The sequence below is a fragment of the Lutra lutra genome, chromosome 10, assembly GCF_902655055.1.
Source record: "Lutra lutra chromosome 10, mLutLut1.2, whole genome shotgun sequence".
In the NCBI taxonomy this organism is placed as follows: domain Eukaryota; kingdom Metazoa; phylum Chordata; class Mammalia; order Carnivora; family Mustelidae; genus Lutra; species Lutra lutra.
Genome location: NC_062287.1, coordinates 24,283,580 through 24,309,182, shown reverse-complemented (window position 1 = coordinate 24,309,182; position 25,603 = coordinate 24,283,580). Strand labels below are relative to the sequence as shown.

Below are 25,603 nucleotides of genomic sequence, written 5' to 3'. Positions count from 1 at the left end.
CGCTGTGCCTCTTCCCAGACAGGGGCATGGAGCCTGAAGTCAGAATGTCTCTGCAGTGATTGGTGCAGATGCTTATTTCAAACATTTAATTCCTCACCCCTCTGTTCTCCTCCCTGCTCCTGGTTTCAGTTCTGACTGGCTCATCTTGCCTTTGGAACCCCAGCTTTGTCCCTGGACCACACTCCCGGCAGAGGCGGTGGAAGAGGGCTACCTTGAGATTCTGGGGCCGAAAGTACCAGAAAGGAATGGGCTTCTGGGCTGTCCGACAGGTGGGAGCAGTGGGCCACTGTGTGGTCAGGAATGGCCAGGATGCAGCCAACGACAATGCCACATGTGCTCGGAGGTGTGCTGTGGCCCAAGCCACCATCTGAGGGTCACTCAAAGGAGATCGGTTATCTGGTAGGCTACACGTGACACGAGGGACACAGCATAGGAGATGCACAAGCTTCATGGGTGAGAACAGATCATTCCTTCTGGGCCTTGTCCTCCGTGGCTCTCAGGAAGGGGACGCGGGTATGGGAGCTGAGAGGCATTGCCTGCCTGACTCGCGTGGACCTTGACCGTGAGGTCTGTGAGCTCATCCTGGGACCAGGGGGTGGCATTTCTGGGCAGGCAGAATTTCTCCCCCCGGAGCCCACAGTAAGCCTCGGGGTGGTGGGAGTGAGGGGTAGAGGGGGACTGCCCTCTCTAGGCATCAGCCCTGGAAGGAGAGCTGCAGGTCAGTCTGTGAGACCCAAGGAGGGAGGGGATCCCAGCTGGTGGGCAGAGGGAAGTGTGTGTGGAGACAGAGGCCGCCCTGTAACTCTCACTGGGAGGAACCCCATCCCGGCCTGGCCCTGAGCCACGCTGATGGAAGCTGGGAGGGAAGAGGCAGCACAGCCTCAGGGGTCCAGGCCAGGGGCCACCTGTTCAGGGAGGCATGAGCTGGGACATTCCAGGACAGGATATACTGTTCCTCCCCACAGAGCCTGGATGGCTCCTGGAGCCCCCACCCCCCAGCCCAAACTCAGCTCCTTCACCCCCTCCTCCACCGGCTCTGCAGCAGGGGCTGTGCTCAGAAGCCAGGGAGGGGAGGTCCTGGGGCAAGTACCATCCTCACACAGAGCCCCTGTTCTCCCGGGGCCCACTCAGACCCTCAGGCTCGTCCTCTCCCTCCTGCTCAGCCTCTGTATCCAGCTCTGTTTCAGCACAGCCCCCCAGCAGGGGCGGACTTGGGAGGTACTGGAGGAGCCGGCCTTCCCGCTTCATCTCCGCCAGCTCCTTGGCACAGCAGCTGGGCGTGTTGGTCTCATACGTGTCGTGGAAGGTGTTATAGTCCACCTCATAGAAACCCTTTTCCAGCGTGAGGACCGGCGTGAATCGGTGGCCCCAGAGCACCTCGGTATCCATGTAGGAGCTCCGTGCTTGGCAAGTCATGCCTGTGGGGACAGAGGGCATGCAGATTATGAGTGGCCACCACCAGCTGTCCATCGTCTGTCCGTCCATCCATCCATCCACCATCCAGCCAGCCAGCCTTTGTTGTACCTCTACTTGGGCTAAGCTCTGCGGAGGGCGAAAGCTGGGTAAGCTAGTCCTCGCCCTGGAGGAGCTCTGGAGTGTGTTAGAGGCAGAAAATTAGAAACCAACATGCAAGATTCTGGGGTAGCTTCCTAGAGACCGGAGTGGATAATTCTGGAATAGCTAGAGCCAGGGACATGTTTCTTGAGAACAGCATTAAGGGCTAGAAGATTGAGACACAGAAGAGGCAGAAAAAGGGTTTGAACAAAGATAAATTCAGATGGAGCGAATGTAGAGAAGCCAACAGTCTTGTAGGACACCTAGGGATTGTTTTGGTTAGACGCATGTGGGCAGAAGACGCTCTCTCTCTCGCTCGTGCTCTCTCTCTCTCTCTCCCTCACACACACACACACACACACACACACACACACACACACACACCTTGGCTCCTTGATTTCAGCATGCTCCAATGCCTCCGTTCCCTGTCCCCCCAGCCCTTGCTGGCCTATGTTATTTTTAGGTGTTGCTTTCTCTCCAGGGAGGAGAGCAGCTTTGTTTATGGATGAGGAAGCCTCTGTGCTTGGGGTCACAGGAAAGCAGCTTGCTGATATAGAATCTTCTGGCCAAGGAAGGCACTGGCATGTGCTCTCGGGAATGAAGGAGAGGCCGGCTCCCACTTTCCAGGGTGGGCAATCTATGGCAGCGTGCACACCAGACCCAAGGGCAAGGCTGCTTCCCACCCATTTGTGCTCTGGTGCTGGGTACCCGCAAGGTGCCCCCCACACCGTGGGCTTGCAGCCTGCCCCTGCTCCCAGGATGTGGCCTGGGCTGGGCCTTCCCATGCAGTGCTCCCTCTTCACTGCCCAGCAGGGACGTAGGGAGCCCAAGCAGGGCACTGACCAGCCTAGACCCAGACGGGGTATCTGCAGGCTTGGGGGCCTCAGGAAAGACACCAGGATGGGACCCACATGGGCCATATGTCCTGGAGGACTTCCTGTTCTGCTCACCCCTTGGGATGGGGCAGTGGGCCCCCCACAGCAAGAGACCCCACCTGTGTCCCTGGCAATCATCTTCGCATGCATTTGGGAAGGAAAGAAGCCCCTGGGGGTTCCAGGCACCGTGCTTTACATATGATTCTCCATCGAATCCTCTAACTCCCCCAGCGACCCCAGGAGATGTATTATGCTCATTTGCTGAGAGTTAAGCAACTTGCCCAGACATACACCAGCAGGTTGTGGGAGAACTGCGTTCGCCCAAACTCGGCCTGAATCAATAGCGCATGCTCAGCTCTGTAACATCGCCACCAAGCCACAGAAGACAGGGACATAACAGATGTGGTGGGGGCTCTCCTTTCCTTATCCCAGGGCGCCCCCCTGCACTCATGGGAGGAGAGAAGGTCATTGAGACAGGGTAGGTGACCTGGGGGTCATTGACCTTGAAGGATACTTAGGGAAGGGCCCAGTTCTGCTGGGTCACCACCTGATCCCTCTACGGTAGGTGGCAGTGAAGTCATGGAGGGTGTGTAAGGCACAATTCTCCTGTTTGTTACCACATCTCTGCCCTGACCCTTCCTTTGCGGCCTCAGAGTGGTGCTCTTCCCCCAGACACTCAGCCGGTGTTCTGATCCCAAGCCCAGCACCAAGGGCAGCATGACCTGCGAGTCCCCAGCTCTGCCACAGGCTTCCTGCCTCCTGACTGTCCTTGGCCCCAGGGGCTCCCTCAGCTGCCGCCATATGCTGCCTGGCCGGGCTCCAGCTCCCAGCAGATGGCCAAGCAGCCCCCATCCGTGGCAATCCCCGGAGCCTGTTCGTACCCTCAGCCATGTCCCACAGGCTCCGGCCGAATGAGAAGGTTTGTGGAGGCCCCATCTGAGTTTCCCACACAGCAACTACCATCCCAAAAAGTGAGGAAGGCTTGTTTGGTCATTTCTGTGATTGGGCCCTGAAATTTCAGGGGGTAGTGTGGTGTGGTAGAGAACACTCTAGATTCGTAAGTGAAAGACATGACTCCAACACTGTCTCCACGAAGTTGGATGATGCAGCGTTTGTGTCTGTTAAACGGGATTGGTGGGGTCCAACAACGGTGTTGTTGCAGGAACCAGAAAAATATGTATCACTCCAAGCCTGAGCGAGGTCTACAAGTGCTCAGTCTACTGGGTGACCAGGAAAGAGGGCAAGAGGAAGAAAAGGAATAAGAAGCAGGGTGCAGGGTTCTGCTGGAGTGGGGCCTCGAACTTCCTGGGGTCCCACACGGAGACCTTGGCCTTGAGAAATGGTGGAAATTCCGGGCTACCAACCGCCCATGAGAGTTGGCATCTGAGCAGGGAGGTGTGGGGCTGGCTACATAGAGGCATTGGCTTGGGCACGTGTGAATGCCGGTGTCCTGGTTTTGGCTTGTTCCCTGTCCACTCAGCCAGCCTTCCACAGGGAAACCCAGGGACAGCCTTCTCCGGGGTGGAGGCAGCCAGACGATCTGGACACCACCAAGTCCTACTGTGAGGAAGCCTGTGCACCCTGGTTCACTGTTTTTCTCAAAGTTATCTGATCATGGACCTCTTTTTGGGTGGACACATGCCCCAGGATGGGGTGTGACAGAGTAGCCTGTTGAAAGCAAGGGCCAGGTTGGGGCCCCCTTCCTTCACTGGCATCCTAGCTCTACGACTTGCTCTTGGACAAAAGTAGACCTATAACTTGCTGGTCTGTGCCTCTGTTTCTTTATCTGTAACCTAAGGAACGTCATCTCACTGGGAGTGGAAAGGCATTAAGTGTGACTCTCTATGTTTAAATTTAGAACAGGAGCTAGAGGGTTCAGTAGACATTAACTCTTGTTATTACTCTATGTTAACTGAGTAATGATACCCCTCAGATCACAGTTAGAGATTGGGCTGGCTGAGAATCCCAGGATTCTTAGGCACCAACTTGCATCTTCCAGTCCTAGTGCCCTAAGCTCCCAGCATGTGGGAGGGTTCTGTGGCCAAGGAGGATAAAGTGTCTTACCTGTTGCCTCCACCATCCCTTCTAGAATGACCACAACTTCAAATTCCTCTTGATCCAGCTGGGCCCGAGACATCTCCCAGAAAGGGCTCTTCTCATTGATCTCATGGGAGATGATGAGTGGAGACACCAGGAAGAGACGGTCATCCCCAGTGTCGAAGCCCACGTTGATGTCCGTCTGGTTCAGTGGGATGAACTCCCCTTCTTTGGTCTGCCGGGACTTGATGAGCTTGGCGCGGATTGAGGCCTCCACAATGTGGGAGTTGCGAAGGTCCCCTACCCGGAACATGAGACAGAGCTTCTCGTCCCGCATGGAGATGACCGCATTGTTGGAGAACATGAGGGTCTCTGCTCTCTTCTTTGGCTGACTGATCTTGACAAACATGCACCCCACCATGAAGGCATTGACGATAGAGCCGAGGATGGCCTGGACCAAGAGAAGTATGATTCCCTCTGGACACTTCTCTGTGATTACCCGAAAGCCATACCCAATGGTGGTTTCAGTCTCAATGGAGAACAGGAAGGCAGACACAAAGCCACTGAGGTTTTCAACACAAGGAATCCACTCTTGGTCACCAACATGGTCCAGATCACCCCGGATGTAAGCAATCAGCCACCAAATGAAACCGAAGAACAGCCAAGTGACGGTGTAGACCATGGTGAAGACCAGCAGGTTGAAGCGCCATTTGAGGTCCACCAGGGTGGTGAAGAGGTCGCTCAAGTATCGGTAGGTTTCTTGGACATTGCCATGGTGAACGTTGCACTTGCCACTCTTTTCCATGTAGCGCTGGCGGGGCTTCTTGCCTTCCGCTAGCAGGCGAGTGCGGTCGGTGGCGATGGGGATGTAATCACGGGCCTGTTTGGGAATCTTCTTCGGGTCCCTGGGAGTGGCTCCAATCTCCATGTCCTGGTTCATAGCATTCCTAGAATCTCCAGCCATAGCTGGGATGTGTTGAGTTAAAAAAGACATCATCAGTGAAGGGGACTGTATGGATTCACTGAAACACAAGACTTCAAGACCACACCTGCCTCTGTGCTCTCCAAGGCCCTCATCTAGTGCACAGTGGGCCCAACTGCAGAGTCTTCAAGGGCAGGCACCATTTTTTAAAAATATATTATTTGCTTGTTTCCCTGGTGCTTACTACAGATTCTAGCATATAATAGCAGCTCAATAGTAGTTTGTTGAATGAATAAGTATGCAGGTGCAAAATACACATGGCGTTGAAAGGATTTAAGAAATCTGGGAGCAATTCAAAAAGATGATAACCACAGCAATTTGTTAATTGCCTGCTCTAGTCCATGTAATACACACAGACTGTCACTTGTTATCACAGCACCCGGCTGGAGCTGGAGCTTGATCTCCAGTAGGTAAACACTGAGGGCTTATGCATCATCTTTATTTCTAGGAGTCTCCCCCTCTGTCAGAATGTAGGCTCCATGGGGCACAGTGGTGTCTGTTTTGTTCCCTCATACATTATTCCAAATACCCAGTGGGCACCGCGGAACATACTGTGTACTCAAAAAGCACTTGTTGAATAAATGAATGAATAAATAAGAAAATAAATGAGAGTCCGAAAGAGGTAAGTGGTTAAGCCATAACCTGGGCCATCAGACACTCACCTGGCAGAGCGGATAGCTGGATTCTTGCTCACAGGGCCCAGAGCCTATGCTTTTTTCTCTTTATATCTCCCTGTCTCCTTCCTTTATGTCTCAGTTCTTAGCAGCAGACAGAAAGGAAAAGGCAGTGAGTGTCTGATTCGCCGAGTGGTCACTCCTTCTGTCTGAGGGGGGAGTCTGTGGCTGTCTGAGCCCTTACTAATATGACAGATCCCTGTGTAGACCCCATTAAAAATCTTGACACAGTAATTCCCTGTCCTCTAAAAAACTGAAATGGACAAGATATTAACACTCCGAAGGTTTTCAAAAGGGCCGTAAACTTCTATGTGGAATCAAACGCAAACAAATGAAAGCCAAACTCAGAGAACAGATCGGTGGTTGCTAGGGAGAGGGTATACCAGGCAAGAAAGGTGGAGAAGGTGGTCTCCAGGTACAAACTTCTGGTTGTAAACTAGGTCCTGGGGATGTGATGTACGGCGTGGTAGTTAGAGTTAACAGTACCGTGCTGTCTATCTGAAAAATGCCAAGAGTAGGCCTTCGAAGTCTTCATCACAAGAAGAAAATTGTAATTATATGCAGTGCCGATGTTAACTAAATTAATTGTGGTGATCATTTTGCAAAATATACGTATATCAGAGTCATTATGTTATACACCTTAAACTACTAGAACGTCTCATGTCTGTTATCTCAACAAAATATCTGAATAAAAAATAACTTTTAAAAAAGGCTGTACCATGTTTTGGAGTCTATGCCACCCTTTAAAGAAACACCCACACACCTGGAACAGTCTGCTGTTTTTCTGATATTCCGTGCACTCCCATTGAAAATACTTTAAGACTCTGATGCAGCCAGGAAAGACCATGAGAATCTCCACAGCTAATAAGCTAATAAGCTCCACAGCTTGCATTTCTGAGCGTTAACAAGCAGGCACTGTGCTAAGAAATGTATATGCATTAGCTCATTTATATGAGCTCACAACAAAGGTATTAGAGCAGAACTGCCACGCTCCCTCCAATCTTCAGGCAAAGACGAAGCTCAAGTAGTTATGTGGCCGAGTTAAGGTTTGAATCTAGGTTTATCTGCTCCAGCCTGGGGTCTCACGGTCCCCACCACACGATGGCTTGCAGACATCCAAGTTCTGTGGCTCCTGCTTAGACTGAAGAGGTGCTCACTCCAGAAAGTCCTATGAGCTTCTGATCCGGGAGGAATTCACCTCAGGGGATGCTCTTCCTCAGCTCTTCATCTTTACAAGCAGACTTGTCTTGATTTCACAGGCAGCCCCACTCCCGGGAAATAGGGAACCTGATAGAACCACCTGGGTGAATGTTCTATGAGCCAAGAGGAAGATTTCACCCATCGTGGAAAGTCAGATGTTCCCCGCAGACCTTTCTCTTTGCTGCCTTGGTGGTTGTGGAAATTTCAAGGTAACCTTTAAAATATCGTATTGAAGGGTCATCTGAAGGGCTGTTTGTCTCAGACGTCTCAGAATTTCCCATTCTGCATGGGGCCACCTGCTCCCCGCTCCCTCACATGGCAGCTACAAAGATAAATGAAACAAGGAGCAGGAGGCTTGGTGCTGCTTTGCAGAATCATAAACATGGTTTTGCTCTGCCCCTGGGTCCGACACTGTTTACTGAGAACTCAGGGATGCCCAAAAAGGGTGAGAAATGCTGCTACTTCCAATGCCCTGGGGGATCTTTGGGACCCCGGCTATTGGGATCCAACTAGGGGTCTGATGCGAGGGCTGTCCGTAGACTCCCTGAGCCACAGGTGTTGGGCAGGGCGGGCACAGTGCTGGCCAGAATGAGTCACTGGTTAGGGCAACTGGCAAAGCACATTCTCCTGCGCTCAGCTCTTCCAGAAAAATAGCTTTCCTGCCGATTTTCTGCACTGTTTCCTTCTTTATTTTTAAAAATACTTTCATAGGTTCTCGTAGGAGAAAGCCTTGCACTGTACTGGAAACAGAGAAAGGTTTTCTAGGACACCTCTGTCAAGATCTGAGAGTTTTTTTTGTGTCCGGCAGACAGGGAAAGGTTTCACTTAGGATTTGAAATTGGCATCCATCCTCCAAGTGTGCTAGAATCCTTGGCGCAAGTGTTTCCTTGCTCAGCCCAGGCTGAGGTATGGGTTCTAGCTCAGCTTCTGAGGATCGTGTTCTGTGACCCAAGCAAAAACACTGTTCATTTTCTTTGCCTCAATTTACTCTATTGTAAACCCCAGATAATATTTTCTGCCATTCCAGCTCTGGGGGCCATTATGAGGATCTAGGGAAAGACTATATGAATGCAAACATAGATATAAGTATAAATGTGAATATATACTCATAAACTCTCCTTGAAGTGGAATTTAGTGCAATATCCCATTAATCCCTATTTTGAGGATGAAGAACGAGACCCAGAGCATCTAAGTCAAGTACCTAAAACACCAGTGGGCCACTTGCAGGGTCGGCAAGCTGACAGGTATAGACCCTTTCTGCCCCAGATTTCTTCCTAAGAGTAAATGAAATGCCCCCTCTAGAAATATTGGCCTCTGGTGCTGTGGGCCCGTGATATAAAAAGAATTTTCAAGGGCAATGAAGATGAACTTTTGAATCCGATTTTCCAGATCTGTTCTATTCATTTACGTGCCCATTCAGCATTAGTTGAGGGACTGCGATCGTCCAGCTTCTGTGATAAGAGCTGGAGATTAAGCGGGAAATAAGAGGAATGCAGACCCAGACTTCGTGTAGCTTATAGTCTAGCACCGCTCCCCTTTGAGCCCAGGACTCTGAGCAGAACCACCTATGGAGAGAGAAGCAGGGGGAAGGGCTTTGGGCTGGAGGAGGCAAGCCAGTGTGAGAGGTGCTCCCTGCTGGACCCGGGAAAGGCACCAATGGCGGCAAATCCCATTAAAGCTCATCAAGCCTGGTTGAGGCGGATCGTCCAGACCATCTCCTGCATCTGTTAATAGGAAGCTGGGCCCCGGAATGATTAAAACTCTTGGGAAGACGGAGCCTGAAGTCCAGCAAAGTGGTTTAAACTCTTTGATGTAGAAACACAAACGGAGAAAGAATCAAAAGAGGCAAAATCAAAGGAGGTTGTATTTTAGGTGATGCATGGGTGACTCTGACAAACTTTTCAGTGGACCTCTGTATCAGAACTTCCCAAACACCCCGCCACACACACAGTAAAGAAAGCCCTGTGTCATGGGGGTGATTTTTCTAGAAAGTAGGAGCCTGTGGACACAGCATCTTGATAGAAACTGCATTTGGAAGTTCAGCAGGGTTTCTTGAAGGGAGCACTGGGCTGGGAGTCTTTTTTTTTTTTTTTGAAAGAGAGAGAGAGAGAGAGAAAGGGACTCTGCAAGGGTGTGGGAGAGGAGGGGCAGAGGGAAAGGGAAAAAGAATCTGAAGCAGGTTTCATGCTCAGTGCCCAGAATGAAGCCAGATGTGGGGTTGGATCCCACTCCCCTGAGATCATGATCTGAGCTGAAATCAAGAGTTGGACGCTTCACTGACAGAACCACCCAGGCACCCCTGGGACTCCTGTTTCAGACACAATTTCCTTACTGCAAAAACGAGGATGGCAAACATCCTTAATGATTTCTTCCTTTCTGTCTTATATTTCTGGGTCGATGTCTGCTTCCCAGAGTTTTGGGATATGGGATGAGGCTGGGATATGGGATAAGGCTGGGGTATGGGATAAGGGTAATGGAGGAGAATATACTCCTATCTCAGACTAGATACTTGTATGCTGTTCTATAGGAATCTATATGGCTGTACTGGTTGTTAAACTACGAACACACTCTAAGGTGGTCTCCCCAGCGCCCTCAAGGACCTTCAAGATGAGTAGGAAGTACCAAAGGTATTATCAAGGAAATACGTGCCAGGAAAGGCACACACAGGATGGCAGAACTCAAAGATGCTCCCATGATTCCTGCCCCCGGAACTGGGGATAGGATACCACTCCCATGATGCGCCTACAGCATGGCACAGCTGGCTTGAAGAAAGGGAGACTGTCTGGGGTGAGCCAGACCTAATCAGATAAGCCCTGAAGGGGACTGGGTTTTCCCTGAAGCAGGAGATTGGCATTATGAGAGGACTGAAATGAGAGGGAGAGGCTCTTCGCTAGCTCTGGAGATGGAGAGGGACACGTGGCAAGGAACTTGGGGACCTCTAGGAGCTGACTGCAGCACCCCCCACCTTAACAGCCAGCCAGGAAACAGGGACTTCCTCCTCTGATCTCCAAGATCTAAATTCTGCCACAACCCTAGGAGTGTGCAGCTTGCTGACACCCGGATTTTAGCTTTGTTAGACCCTGAGCAGAGAACACAGTCATCTCATGCCTCAGCTTCTTACTTCAGAATCCTGAGCCGAAAACTGGGTTTTGTTCTGCGCCATTTAGTCTGTGGTCCTTTGCCAAGGCACAAATAAAAGTCTAACAGAATAGAAGGGGGGAACCAGGTAATAAAGAGGAAAGCTGACTCTGGCATGAGCGCCCATCTTCCGATTTCACCTTGAGCTGAGGGAATTCCGGAGAAGTTATTCCTCTAAGCCCCAGTTATTTTCCCTGCAAAATGGGGATCATGACGGTGCCAACCAAGGAGGGTGCCACGAAGACTGAAGGAAGACGCATGCGCAGTGCTGGCCGAAGCCAGTGTTCACTTTCCACCCAGGGCTGGAGTTGTGGGGGTGGGGCGGGGAGATTCAAGCAGTTCAGGGGCTCCTACTGTGGGTCAGCATCCTGCTTCCACGGCCTCATTTACTCCACGGGGAGGCACCGTCTTATTCCACGAAGAGGGAAACTGGGGGAGAGCTTAGATAACTTGCCCACAGTCATGCAGGGGCTGCGGGGACGCTCTTTAGAACCCGCAGTGGTTGCAATGGACAGAACTGCTGCCGGGAGAGGAGTTCCCATCTGTGCCTAAAGAACTTTCTAAGAACTGTCTCACCTGTGGTCCTTCTACGCAGAGGCAGAGGCTGTTCCGGTGCTAAGATTCTGGTGAGGCCGGATCCTCTGCTCCTCTCCTCCTGGGTCAGGATGAGCCGCTTCCCTGAGCCCGGAGGCAGGAGCCCAATGAAGAGGAGGAGGGGAGGTGACCATGACAGGGGAGCCCCGGTGCAGCAGGGATCTGTGAGTCCCTAGAATGGGGGTAGGGGTGCCTGGGGCGTGGGGTTGGGGTTTCCCAGGGAGTCCAGCACAACCGGTGGGGAACCCCAGCATTCCCCCTTTTCTCAGCAGCCCGCCTGGGGACAAAATGTTGGAAACTGCAATTCTGACCTCTGCCTTATAGTTTCCTGCCTGCTGTCTCAGATGCCCTTTCTGATGGTGGAACCAGCAGCTGGAGAGGCCTGGAGGGGCCAGGGGAGAGCAAGACCCCATAGGCTCCTGGCCCAGAAGCTCATGTCCGAGCCCTGGTTTGCCAAGGAAGGGTCGTCCGATGGCCCCAGCCCCCCAGAACCTATGTCCAAACCACACTAATGGGCTGGCTCTGTCCAGGGGGTCAGTCCTAGTTTCCTGGTTTTTGAAATTATCATCCTTTAAAAAACAAGACAAACAAAAACACCCCCCCAAAAAAACCCCCCAAAACAACCTTAGTGCATTTTGAGGTCTAATGGCTGAAGAGCTCAAGAGTAATAAATCTTTAAAAAGCCATCGGCTATTTTCTTTTAAAGCCCAGTCATTTTGCAACTACTATTTGTTCTTATCAACTTGGATGGGAACTTAGTCTTTAATTCCTGGATGTTTGGTGGTTTTATTTTTTGAACCCAAGTTCAGAAACTCTCTGGATGATAGCACATGGTATATTAGGTGTGCAAGCCCATTGAAAACCGCAACACACAGATTCCTTCCCTCTTTCCCTCCCTCTTTCCTTCCTCCAATCAGTGAACACCTGCCATGATCCCCCCTCCGCCCCTGCCCACTCCCCCAGTCACTGCAAGTTCTACTCTGCTGGGCCCTGGGGGCAGGAGGAGGTAGAGCAGCACTTCGCCAGCTCTCTTGTGCTTTCCAGTCACAGAGATCTTGTGAAAATTCAGATTCTGATTAGGTTGGTCGGGAGCGCTCGGAGTCTGCATTTTATCAAAGAGCTCCCAGCCGTGTCAAGGCTGCTGGTCCTCTGAGTAGCAAGGCTTCTCCACTGTGGGTGCACATTGCAATCAGCCAGGAGCTGGACCCCATGCTGACGCCTACGCCCCACACCAGGAGACCCCGGCCCAGGGGATTCTAATAACAACTGATACTGGGTACCATGGCTGTATTTTCTGCTGTGGGGGAGTCCCGGTCAGGTGGGGACACACAGGTGAATGGTCAGTGCAGTAGAGAGTGACGGAAAGACCAAGACTGAGTTCTTACTTTGGCTTCACCAGTGCGGGTGAGGAAGGGTCAGGAAAGACTTGGTAGAGAAGGTACGTGGTAAGTGCGGTGAGGGGACCCTCTTGCCGTGAGACGCTCATGTACCAAACACCTGTTATGTGCCATCTCTGTGCTAGGTGATATTTATGCATTGTCCCACTGAAGGCTCAAATAAGTCTGCCTCTGAGGTTATTGGTCCCTGAGGCTGTCAGAGGAACTGAGCCTTAGTGGGGGTCAGGCCCTGAAATGCCTGACCCAGGAGACTGTCAGAGGGACACACACCTGGTCGGTGCCATGATTCAGTTCATGATTTGCTGCCATGTTGCCTGACGTGCCCAGGCTGCCTGAAGCCCTTTCCCTTTTCCTCCTGAAGGGGCTGTACCTTCCAGAGTACTTGCCTTCAGAGTGCTTCCTGCTGTGGCTTATAGCAGATCCTTGATTTTTCTAATAATGGCAACATTTGCCCCTCAGAGGCACTGAATTACTCCAAGGAGAGAAAATGTCCATATGTCCTGGCTAAGACCTGTTCAGGTATAATCCCCGAATGCCTCTTCTGCTCCCAGAAATGTCTATGTTGATGAATGGATAAAGAAGATGTGGTGTGTATATACAATGGAATATTACACAGCCATAAAAAAGAAATCTTGCAATTTGCAATGATGTGGATGGAACTGGCGGGTATTATGCTAAGCGAAATAAGTCAATCAGTGATTTATCTTACTCATATGTGGAATTTAAGAAACAAAACAGAGGAGCATAGGGGAAGGGAGGGAAAAATAAAAGAAGACGAAATCAGAGAGGGAGAAAAACCATAAGAGAAAAACCTTAATTATAGAAAACAAACTGAGGGTTGCTGCATGGGGCTGGATAGATGTGGCAACTGGGTGACGGACATAAGGAGGCATATGATGTAATGAGCTCTGGGTATGATATAAGACTCATGAACTGAGGGCACCTGGGTGGCTCAGTGGGTTAAAGCCTCTGCCTTCAGCTCAGGTCATGATCCCAAGGTCCTGGGATCAAGCCCCACATTGGGCTCTCTGCTCGGCGGGCTTCCTGCTTCCTGCTCTCTCTCTCTGCCTGCCTCTCTGCCTACTTGTGATCTCTGTCTGCCAAATAAATAAATAAAATCTTTTTTAAAAAAAAGACTCATGAACTAATAATACACTATATGTTAATTGAGTTTAAATCTTTTTAAAAAGGGAAGAAAAAAAAAAGAAAAATAAAAATGTTTGTGTTTGGACAATATGGCCCCTTACAAGGAAGAGACAAGTACCCAGCAGCCACGGATTCTGCTAAGAGCAATTCTCCTTTACCTGTTTTTTAATTCCAATATAAGCTCTTCTTAGACCTCCATTTTCAGATTTGTGATAGAGAAAAAGATTTTGAGAGATATAATTCTCTTTACTCTGGGTAAAGCAATTATATGAACACATAATTATAATCAGAACTTACTCTGGCTTTTGGGAACACAACAGGGAGTGATGGGGACAGAGGTGAGGTGAGCCAAGCACACATGCTCTCCTGACCGAGGCTGCTACTGTCCGGCCAGAGCTCAGGGCTGCCACGCAAGAATGTGGAGCTGCTGTGGTAAGACCTTCCTATCTCTTTTTCCAGAAAAGCTAGAAGGAAAGACTTTTAAACCTGAAAATTTTTTTCAACACTGACCATTAATTCGACCATTTTTGAACCAGTGAGTTTATCAAAGAAAATATGTCTGTGAGTCCGAGTCAGTCTGTCGGCTGCCAATGTATACTTCAGGGCTCCTGGGTCGGAGATAGGCTTTTTCCTCACATGGACAAGTTGGACTGGACTTGGAGTTATGCTGAGCATGGTGTGAAGAGCTGTGGTAGCACCAAAAAATTCTCCACGCTAATCGGTCTTCCATGAACACAACCTGTCAGCCCAAGCACAAAGGATGTTGGAAGGCCACCCCATTACTCATACTGTAGCAAAGAGAGGGGTATGTGGGCTTCTCCCCCGGTGCCCACCAGTCTGGTTCCCATGGTCCTAACAAGCCCTGTCTCCTCACCCACAGCCTTGTTCTCTGCAGTTGCCTCCATTGGGCAGACAGCTGTCATGACCCCCCTGCTTTCCTACAGTGCGTCTTCTGCTAGCAATCTTGTCCTCTCCAGCTGTACACTTTGCAAGCATGCTGTCACCGGTAGAATCCTAGACAAGCATCACAGGCCTCCCTTTCCATCATGGTGGAAGCGGTTCTCAGCAGGGAGAAATTTCTTACTTTAAATGCATCAAAAAAGGTAGAAGGAGCTCTCTCCCCAGAGGAGGGCTATAAGACCAGGAGCATGGGTCCAGTTACCTCCCAAGCTCATTTCTGGCTCAGATGTAATGACTGCTGACCCCCAGGGATTAGGAAATCTTGGGATAACAGGACTGTGAGGCTCTGACACGAGTAGGGTCAGACCATGGGTGCTGGTCTTATGCCCAACATGTTCCTCAGTCTCAGGGGCCCACAAGGGCTTGGGGAATGCATACTCGTAGCTCGGCTCCAAGCTGAATGCCCAATGAAGGGGACCCTGGAGAGATTGGCCACAGCCAAAGTGAAATTTAGCACCCCTCTGTCTGGAATGCAAGGATCTCCCATGGCTATGTGACAGCGGGGCGGGTGGGGAGGGGGTGGCGAGCGCCAGGAGCAGGGTGAAGGGCTTTCATTGGAACGTGGAGCCAGGGACAGGGTTGTTGGAAGAATGGACTTTGTCAGATAGGACACTTCATCACCGCGCTGTCCTGGCACACCATGTCCCTGAGGGCTTAGCTGCGAAGGCCACTGCAAGGGAGCTGCTGTGTCAGGTGGACGAGGAGGCTGCTGAGGGACCCCTACATGGCCCAGCTCACAATGCCCCTTCCTGGGCAGCGCTCGCAGTTGCACGCATCTCCCCAGCTCAGGCATCCTAGCGTCCACCCCAGGGCGGCCTTGGTCCCTCTGAGGGGCGCCCTTGAATCTGGCCCCTCCACACGAGTGGGAATGGTATTTAGAGCCAAGTCAGGGTGGAGGACTCTGTTCCCCAGAGTCCCTCAGCTGTCCCCAGGTTTGAGTCAGAGACACCCTACCAGGAGCAAGCCCTTTCGGGAACATCTAGCCCACCCGTGCAGCTTTCCTGATGCCCTTTACTCATTCTGGTATTGTTCTAAACATGAGTTCAGTTTGTTGGCTGTAGCTGGTTATGCTGACTTCTTGTTTTTCTTTGCCGAGTAGCCCGGGAAGAGAAATCTGTGTGTGCGTACGACCGGAAGAGGCGCATTGTTTATGTTAACTCCATCATTTCAACAACACCATAGAGTAAGATCAACCACAGGTAAGGAGGTGGAGAGTCAGGGAAGGCGGGGTGGGGCGGTGTGGAGTGGGGGTGGGGGAGCGAAAGTCACGTGACCCCGGAACAGCCCATCCCGCTTTGTGCTGCCTGGTGCTGACCCGCAGAGCTCGTGCTCTTCCGCTGTTCCACCTGACATCCATCCAAGTCCAGGGCACCAGACAGTGTGATCTTAGTTCTGAAGTATAATCCTGACCTTCCTGCCCACTTAGCTTGCCCTGAATTACACATTGCTGCTGCAGTCCCGACCCTGGGTCTCCTTCCGATGTAAGAAATGGAAATATCCAAGGGAATCCTAATGTGAAGGAAATAGTTCCCATTGTTTCAGGAAAATAGTGGCATGAGGTACTTGGTTCCCTAACCTGCCTTGTTCCAGGCTAGGAGGTATGAAACAAAGCAGTGTTATTATTATGTGGAATTGTGATGGAAGAGTAATGGAAATTGGCATCTCTGTTCGGGCTCTTTCAGAATTGGATGGGCTCATGAGAATCCTATAATATGAATCCCACTTTCTAGTGGGAGAGCTGTGGCTTACCCAGGACACACAAATGTTGCTTTACTCACTGCCAAGGTGATGACACGGTAGATGGAATAATACTGAATGTGAAGATTTATGTAGTATAAACACCGACAAATGCAACAATGGGCCAAATGGGTGACCTTGACTTTTCTGGCTCTGCCGTGAAGGGGGCCAGTCAATGTCAGCAGGGGCCCCAGAAGATGAGTCTGGGGCCTTCAAAGCCTTGGGCAGCCCAGACAAGAAAGGTAACTAGCTGCTCACTCAAACTGTGTCCGTGGAGGGTTTGGCACCACAATTCTAAGGAAGTAATAAAACCTCACACATTATTTTATGGTATCTGCAGAGAAACACATGCTCTATCAGAAGGACTGCAGACTAATCCCAAGCTTGCTTTGTCATGAAAGAAACAAAAATACTGACACTTCACAATAAAGATAAAAAGCAAAGAGAGAAGGATTAAATCGTGTTTCACTCAAGAGCTTTTTTTTTTTTTTTTTGGAAGACGGAGTTCTTGTCTGAAAACAGGAGCCAACAGATCTGGCATTTGCTGGTGGAGTTCAGTTCTTTGGAGAAAATACAGAAACAAAAAGATCATTCTGATGGTACTTAAAAGATTTATTTGAATATATTTAAGGGAGTCCAAATATATCCAGCAATTTTTAAAAGGGCAAAATTAGGCCTAATTCAGGGTATGGAATACAGATTTGAAAGTCTTACTCATGTCGTGAATACCTTTCCAGCAACTTAACATTTCATATGGTTCCTAATGATTGAGCAGGGCCTCTATGGAGCAGGTCTGAAAGCTTGTGACTGAGGTTCCCAACCTGCATGGCTCTCATTTGCGTAAGATGGAATATTTCATGGCCCTCCCTGGCAGGCTGCTGTGGGCCACCCGAGGGCTCCTGATGTCTGTTCTTCCTAATACTCAGCCATGGCTTACTGGCCATAGTCCCAATTCACCCACCCAGCCCCTTGCGGATGATGTATGAAAAATCGTGAGTAAAAGGGCATGAAAATCAAATTAATTCATTTTCCATTTTCCCCACATTTGTATCTGTCTATCCAGTACTTTTCCTTTTCAAGCCTGCTATCTCTTTGAAAGCGAGCTGCATAGTTATGATACATTCTCTTCATTGTAACCCTGCACTGTGAGTATGTATTCTGCATTAAATAATAAAGGAGATTAATAATTAAATCAAGGTGAAAAACCACTTGTTTCCTGCCTACAGCCCAAGGGACAGATTTCCTGGTCTGGTGCCAATTTATCAATGATGATTAGAGCCTAGCAGGTCGGAGAGGTACAGAGAAGATGGCAACGAGAAAGCAGGCTAATGTGACTATGAATGTACTTATGTACAAATGAAAAAGACTGGATGGTGATAGAAGGTGAGTGAATGGGGAGAAAAGACCAGAGAAACAGGACACAGCAGGTAAAATGCCAGTAATTGGAGTTGAAACCTATTGGGGGCTCACCCTACACCAGATTGCATTCTAAATGCTTTATCTATATTAACTCATTTAGTCATTTCAGAAAAGGCATGAGATGGGTACTCTTTCCCCCATTCTACAGATGAAGAAACTGAGGCACAAGGGAGGGTGAACCCACTGTCCCAAAGCTGGTGTTTGTGATTAAAACCCAGGCGAACTGGCTCTAGAGTCACTCTCCAAGTCTAAGGACAAGAAAAAGAGAATGTCCCAAATGCTCCAATAAAGAGGAATGAGACAAATCTTGTGGGAGAATGAATAAACAGGAAAAGCCAGTGAGAGTAAGAAAAAAATAAAGTCAAAGAATTGAGAGTGAAAGCAGGTCAAGAAACAAAGGTTGGAAAGAAGACAAAGTGACAGTCAGTGGGGCGTCATAAATGAGTATCAGGAAGAAGAAAAGAAAGAACAGAGAATGGGATTTATCAAAGGGATTATGTCACTGGGCATTACTACATTGGGCGTACTACAGACTCCTCTTCTTTGCTGTCTTAAATAACCTTCTCCACGCCTTCTCAAGGTAGGTGTTCTTATACCCATTTCACAGAGGGTAAACTGAAGGTCTGAGAAACTAAGTGCTATGTCCAAGCTCACACAGTTAGTTCATCGCAGATCAGAAAGAATTGTTGTTAATGACAAAATGTCGATGCAAGAAATCAAAGAGTAGCTAAACAAGTGAAGAAATATACTATGTTTGTAGACTGAAAGATTCAATACAGTGAAGATGCCAATTCTCCCCAAACAGAATATTCAGGGTTAACACGATTCCTATCAAAATCCCACAAGATTTTTTTTGTAGATGTAGAGAAGATTGTTCTAAAATTTCTATGGAAAAGGAAAGGAATTAGAATAGGTGAAACAATTTTGAAAAAGAAAGAAGTAGAAGAAATCAGTCTACTGAATTTTAAAACTTACATAGCTAAGTCTATGTGGTAATGGAGGAGAGATAGACACATAGATCAATGGAGCAGAACCCAGAAAAAGACCTTCACAAATACACCCAAGGAGTCTTTGACAAAAGTGCAAAAGGGATTCAATGGGAGAAAGATCGTCTTTTTAACAAATGGCACCAGAGCAATTCGATATCCACAGACCAAAAAATGAATTTGACTAAGTCTCAAGCCTTATATAAAAATTAACTCAAAATGAGTCATGCACTTAAATGTAAATGATACAGCTATACAACATTTATGGGGGGGAAACCTGAGGGAACCTTCAAGATCTTCAAGATCTATGGCAGGCAAAGAATTCTTAGACTTGACACCAAAAACCTCATCCATAAAAGGGAAAAATTATAAATTGGACCCCATCAAAACTAAAAGTGTTTGCTGAAAAAGACCCTCTTAAGATGGAAAGACAAGCTCCAGAGTAGGAGACAATGTTTGCAAACCATGTATATGACAAGGATTGGTACCTCGCATCTTTATGGAACGCTCAAGATCCAACAGTAAAACAAACAATCTAATTAGAAAATGAGTGTAAGACATAAAAAGACATTTAGCCAATGACAGCATACGGAGAGCAAACGAGCACGTGGAGAGAGAGTCAATACATCAGCCATTAGGGAAATGCAAAACCAGGATGAGATATATTGCACACGTACCAGCATGGCTACAATGAAAGATAGTGACAACACCACATATTGGCAAGGATGTAGTGAAAAAGAATCACTCCTACATTGCTGATAGGAAGGTAAAGCAATGTGTCAGTTTCTTAAAGAACTAAAACATAGTTACCGTGTGAACCATCGACTGCACTTCTGGGCACTTATCCCAAAGAAATGGAAACTTAAGTTCATGGAAAACCCACTATACACGTATTTAGAACAGCTTTAATCATAGAAGCCTCAAACTGGATACAACAAGCATGTCCTTCAAGGGGTAAAGGTTGGACAAATTCAATAACCACACCAAAATAGCACACACACACACACATACACACACACACCCTTGGATGAATCCCCAGAGAATTATACTGATTGAAAAACCCAAAGGTTATATACCTATGATTCTATTTATATCACCTTCTTGAGCTGACAAACTGTAGAAGGAAGAACAGATCATGGCTGCTGGGGGCTAAGGAAGAGGTCAGATAGGAGGGAAGTAGATTTGGCTCTAAAAACAGGGCAACACGAGAGATCCTCGCTGTGATGGAAATGTTTTACCTCATGAACGTTTAAGGGAAAGAATCGGGATATGCACACAGATGGAGGGAAGGACCAGAGCAAGCAGAGGCCAGTCTCAGGGCCTCCTGGGGTTCCCTCCGTGGGCTCCCTTCTCTCTTGGTGCCTCGCTGCTTTTTTGAATCCCCTTGGGAAACCTTCCCTGGTTCTCCCTGGCCTCCATTGGGCCCCTCTGCCTCTCTGCAATGGCTCTTCTCTCTGATTCTATAACTTATCCGTGGGCACATCTGCTTTCCTCAGTCAGTCCTTGGAGAGAGCTCCAAGGTCGGGCAGGCGGGGTGTGTAAAGGACCCAATCCTGTAACACAGGTTCAGGACCCAATCCTGTAACACAGGTTCGAACACACGGTCTGGTCTGTGGTAGGAGCTCCATCCCCATCTTTCAAGGAATACGTGAGTGACTTTGAGTCCAAGGAAGGGCACTTTCTGAAGTGACTCGGGCACCCTGACTAGGGCTGTGAGGCCTGCATACCTTGCTGTTTGGGATAGCCCAGGGTCGCTGGCTGGGCATAACCTTTGTCTGTCAGGGTCTCCTGGGCCCGGGCACCGGCAGGATCTTGTATCCCCACTGGACAGCTGCCTTCCTGGAGCAGAGGCAATACCTTCGTCCCTGTGGCTCCTCTGCCTCTCCTCCTGGCCAGACTCTTGAACATCAAGCTCTCAAACCCGCCATCTTGGAAGGGACAGACTCTGAGAGCAAAACGCACAGGACACAGGGTCCCCCAATAGCATTTCTCTGCTGTAATTCCCCACACTCCTTTTCCTTTATGAGCAGCAAGAGAGAAGGCAGGACGATGGCATTAGAGCCTACGTGATATTCAGGTGAAGGGCCTAAAATGTGAGAAGAGGACATTGCGATGGGTGCACACCTGGGCCTCCACCAATTGACTCACAGGAGAGAGGAAGGAGATTCTGAAAGCTTGTCATGATCTCTCCTCCCCTCCCCCGTCCATGTATTTCCCTTTTGACTCCCCTCCTCTGGCCCCTAGCCCCCCTGGCCACCAAATGGGTTGACCCTCAGGGACGAGGAAGTGCCGTGGCCACCTGACAGACTGGTCCCGGTGATTACCAACCTTTGCCCCTCAGCCCTCTTTGGGCTGGAATTATAATGGAACTTAACATTCACGCACTAGCCAGGAGCTCCAGGGTCATGTGTTAAAGGTTTGGCTCTGACATTTAACTTAACACGATTGTTGGCAAGGGCTGCTGCCATCCAGGGCTCTGTGGACTAGAATAGCTCACTTATCAGAATGTCAAGGTAGGAGGAACTAGATAAGCTGGGGGCACTGGCAGGGGCCATGACTCCGGCCCTCAGCAGCCAGGCAGCCAGGGTCTCAGGAAGGGCCTGCTGTCCCATCGGTTTTAAAATAATCCCAGAGAAAGCCACCCTTAAGTCTCCTAGAGAAATACATTCAGATATTTTTTTTCAAATGCCACACTGCACGTGCTTCTTGTCTTGAGGAAAAACAGAAAAATTCCTCCATGGGCTGACAACTGTCTCCACAAAGCACATCTCATGATGGACCCTCTCTTGGAAAGGCTGCCAGCTCCCCGTGGCCAGTCTGTAGCTCGGACGCAGTGAAAAGTTGAATCTGAAAATGGCTCCTTTGAACCACCTCGTGGACTCCTCCTTTCTCTCCATGGTATATCCCCAACACCCCCGCCGGCCACCCCAGCCTAAATGTTTGAGCAGAATTACGCAGAAAACGTACGCTTTGGCGCTCATGCTCCCGAGTGGAAAAGCATTATCCTGCCCCAATGATACAGTTCCAAGGTTTTCCAAAATTATGTACTCCTGCCACATGCTAAGGGATCAAATAAAGGGCCGTGAAACTGATTTAAAAACAAGAAACAGAGGTAGATATCATTTCCAAGGATGTGAGTGTCGCCTACACCCATGTGTGGCTTGGCCCACTGAAGGCAGTGGGAGCGTGGTCCTTCACAGGGCAAGTGGGAAGTGGGGAAGGGGGCGCTTGAGTTGTCCCTTCCCTGCTGTGGGGTTAACTCCCGCACAGGTGATTCCAGCAGCTCGAGAGTCTCAGTGTCGCTGGCTGAGAACCCCAGCCAGGCACTGACAGACAGCCCCCCCCCCTCGCCGGGAACTTGCCTTCGGGGGACAGTAGGGCAGAGAGAACATCTGTGACAGAGCCACACTGACGTTTCTGCTGGACCCCCAGTGGAAGAGCTTGGCTCTGCTCACGATGTGCCCGCAGACTCAGGGCGGGGGTACCCATGAGAGACTTCTCCCTGGGGAATCCCAGTAAGCTTTGACTTCATCCTCAGGGAAGAAAGCCGTTTCTGGGACATCCCCAGCCAGCTTGAGGGGCCAGCCCCTTCTCTCTGCTCACGGGTCCGCCTGTCCTCTCCTCCAGGGGCACAGCTTGCTGGATGGAGCTCACTCATTCTCTCTGTACTGTGGGTGAGCTCCTTTGAGGAGTTCCTTCAGGCGGATGCTGCCTGTGACACGGACCAGTGGGTGACAGTGGCTTTTGGAGAGGACCGGAGAAATCTGTGTGAGTGGTCCCCTGTCAGTCACCGAGCTAGAGAGGCTATCTGGAATGTGGCTGGGGGGACCTAGGGAGGATTGTCTTTCCCTGGAATGTGCAGACGAGCTCCCTACATGGCGTTGCCCCTTACGGTGGCAGCCCTGGTGCTGTTTGGATCATTTAGGCTGTTGTAATAATTTATTATCAACCTCATAATTAATAAACGGAACCCAACAAGTAATGAACACTTAATAAACGCTCCAACACATTTCTTCCAAGGTAAAAGAAGGTTGTCTTTTTCTATCCTTAGGCTGTAAGTCTCTCCTCTGTGAACTTAGTTTCAGATTGTTTGGGTCCAGGGTAGTATAGGGGGTGGGATGAGGTGAGGGGGAGGCTGGGAGGAAGGGCGGGAAAAGCAGTGGATGGAAGCAGCAGCAAACCCATCACATACACCGAACGCCCAAGTTCAACAGTCAGCATTCAATAAATGACCATTTCTTTGTATTATTGCCAAAAAGCAAAGTGAGGCCATCTCGAAGCAGATCAATAGTTTAAAACCCCAGGCAGTACGACCAAGCTTTTCGTGTCAGGGCCCAACCAAGGGCCTCTCCCTCTCCCTCCCACACCATCCACCCTGCTTGGTCCTTCCACCAGATTCTAGGACATCCCAGGATCTCATCCAGCCAGCTGATGGGATGTACACCCAGCTTGGGTTTGGGAAGGTCAGCGCACCTTTCAGGGTTAGTGTTTAAGAGTGAAAAAAGTCTGGCTTTGAAGTCAGAGGACAAGGGTTTAGAGGATGACAGCTCTGCCGCTGCTCCCGCCCGGAACTCTAAAGCTGCGGTCTCATCTGTAAAGCCGGTGAATGACCTCCGCCCCACAGGCCTGGTGTCCAGATGAACTCCTACGACCGCGTCTGGCTCAGTCCTTGGTTCCATAAATATTAGCTGTTTTTCACTGCTTCTCTCCCATATGGAAAAGTGCTTTGTGGACCAGAGCGCCCGAGGGGGAAAAAAAAAAAGGTATGTTTTGGAGTCAGACCCAGGTGAGAATTTCTCTTGTAAACTGTGTACCTCCCAAAAGTTACACAGCCTCACCAAGGGGCTGTTGCTCAGCTGTAGGAAAAGGATGCAAAATCTGTTTCATTAAAAGGATCAAGAGAGAGCAAAGCACTTGGCACATTCTGACATGTGCCTGTTGATCTTCTGGTGGTGGAAAGGGGCTCTGGGAATAGTGCTGGGCTCACCTTACCGGACCCGATGTCTAGGCCAGACCCTGGAACTTTGGGGGGCCAGACCCCGGTCCCACTGCCATGAAGCTGCTCCCCAGTCCTGGGAGGAGGAGAGACAGCACTGTTTGATGGAAAGCGGTGATGGTTCTCCAGGGAGACACAGGGATTTGGGAGAAGGGAAATAACGATGGCCTTCCCTATCCCCTGTCCCTACCTTTGCAGCCAGGACTCCTGGCCTTTCTGAACAGTTGGAAAGATGTTTAAAAAGAGATAGGGAGGCATGCAGGAAGTGACCAGGCAGCAAGGAGGGCAGAAATAGCAAAGGCCATGTTTCCAATTTGGCCAGACTTAAAAGAAAGCAAGAGTAAGCTGAGGGTCAGAGGCTCTGAGGGAGCTCGCTGCCCCTCCCCAGCCCTCTGCACCCCCCATCTGAAAGCAGAGCTGCTACCCCAAGGAAAGGTGCCCCCACTCCCTACTGCCTTGGCCTCTCAGAGCAGGCAGGGGGCTTTCAGGATCCCCCCCAGGGGGGTACCCCAGCTTTGGTACCAGCACAGCATGTTTTTAGCCCTCTGAAGGCTGAACTCCCAGTGCCAAGGACACCTGTGGGCTCTGGGGAGCTCGGATTTCCCGGCTGGATGGTTGGACTTTAAACCTGCTACAGTGGTCTTAAATTAGATAAATAAGTAAGTAAATAAATAAATAAATAAACAATAAAATTAACCCGCCCTAAGCCCTTCACTGTCCCCATGGGCTCCCAAATCGACAGGTGCTTGGCAAAGCTAACCGCCAGGGGCAAGGGGCACTCTGGGAGTGCACACCCTGCCTTCCAAAACAGTGAGCTGGGGAGAAAAGGAAGAAGGAAAAGAAGACAACTTACTTGTTGAGATCAGAGCTTCTGAGTCCCACTGATGTTAACTTCTGGAGCTCCCTTAGAGGCGGTGCGGGGGCGCTCAGGGCCCTGGAGGGGACTCTCTGGCCCCAGCCATTACCACAGCCTCAGATCAGCCTGGAGCTCCTCCCCGTCATGGGGTCCTGCGGCCGGAGGCTCCTAAGGCATCCTGTCCCTTCCCTAGCCAGCCCCTTCAGTCACTCCCTTCCTTCGGTAGCGGGAGGCTCTGCTCACGCTCGCACTCTCCCTCCCTCTCCCTCGCTCTCCCTCGCTCTCCCTCGCTCTCCCTCGCTCTTCCCCTCCTCCCCTCCGCCCGCTTCTCTCTCCCGGCTCTCTTCCCCTCCGGCCCCAGTACAAAGGACTCTCCCGGTAATAATGTGTAATAACCCACTTAAAGGGCCCAGGGTAGAGGCGGGAGGGGCTGGGGCGGGGCGGGGCGGGGCGGGGGAGGGGGGGCGGGCTGTCCCGGACTCCGCAGGTTCTGAATGAATAGGGTCCCGGCGGGGGAGAGAGGACCCGAAGAGAGGAGCGGAAGGCTCTCCGCCCCCCTCGCGCCCCGTCCCTGCTACACCTGCCTGGGCTGGTGGTACTGGGGGTGCTTCTGGCCTTGCACAGGCCAAGGACAGGGATGGGTGCAAGCGTTCGTGTGCGCGTGTGAGCGTGCACCTGTGTCCGTGTGAGCGCCCCCGTGTTTCGTGGGTGCGGTGGAGTAGATAGAAAGAAGGAAGAAACTGGAAGGCAGAAATTTGGGGTCAGAGCCTTGGGCGGGCTGCTCAGTCACTCTGTGCTGTTGGATTCCCCGTGCCCTGCCCCCACCCCGGGTCTCGTGGTCCCTGGGGTCTGGTCGGAGACAGACCTGGTCTGAAGCTCCCAGGGCTCTCCACTCACCCCCTAAATGTTCTCTCCAGGGGCACGTGACCCTTGGCTGGGTAGGAAGAGCAGGAAATGCTCCCCCCACCGCTCAAAGAAGTCTCCCAGGGAAGCAGAGCCACTGCCCCAGTGCCTACCTAGGCTGAGTAGAGTAGAGCATCTGCCTTCCCTTT

General features: G+C 50.3%; 1 protein-coding gene across 3 annotated transcripts; it reads right to left on the bottom strand.

The window, feature by feature from the left end:
• On the bottom strand, positions 1-24,892 carry KCNJ5 (potassium inwardly rectifying channel subfamily J member 5). Of its 3 annotated transcripts, none has more exons than XM_047693687.1 (4): positions 24,549-24,892; positions 23,692-23,771; positions 4,494-5,432; positions 1-1,418 (listed from the first exon to the last, which is right to left on the bottom strand). In XM_047693687.1, the coding sequence occupies exons 3-4, from the start codon at positions 5,428-5,430 to the stop codon at positions 1,096-1,098; spliced, it is 1,260 nt and encodes a 419-aa protein (XP_047549643.1). In that variant the 5' UTR covers positions 5,431-5,432; positions 23,692-23,771; positions 24,549-24,892; the 3' UTR covers positions 1-1,095. The 3 variants fall into 3 exon arrangements, with proteins under 3 accessions (XP_047549643.1, XP_047549644.1, XP_047549642.1); XM_047693688.1 differs by lacking the exon at positions 23,692-23,771 and adding an exon at positions 6,841-7,644; XM_047693686.1 differs by lacking the exon at positions 23,692-23,771 and having other exon boundaries at positions 24,549-24,891.
• Positions 24,893-25,603: the final 711 nt, after the last annotated feature.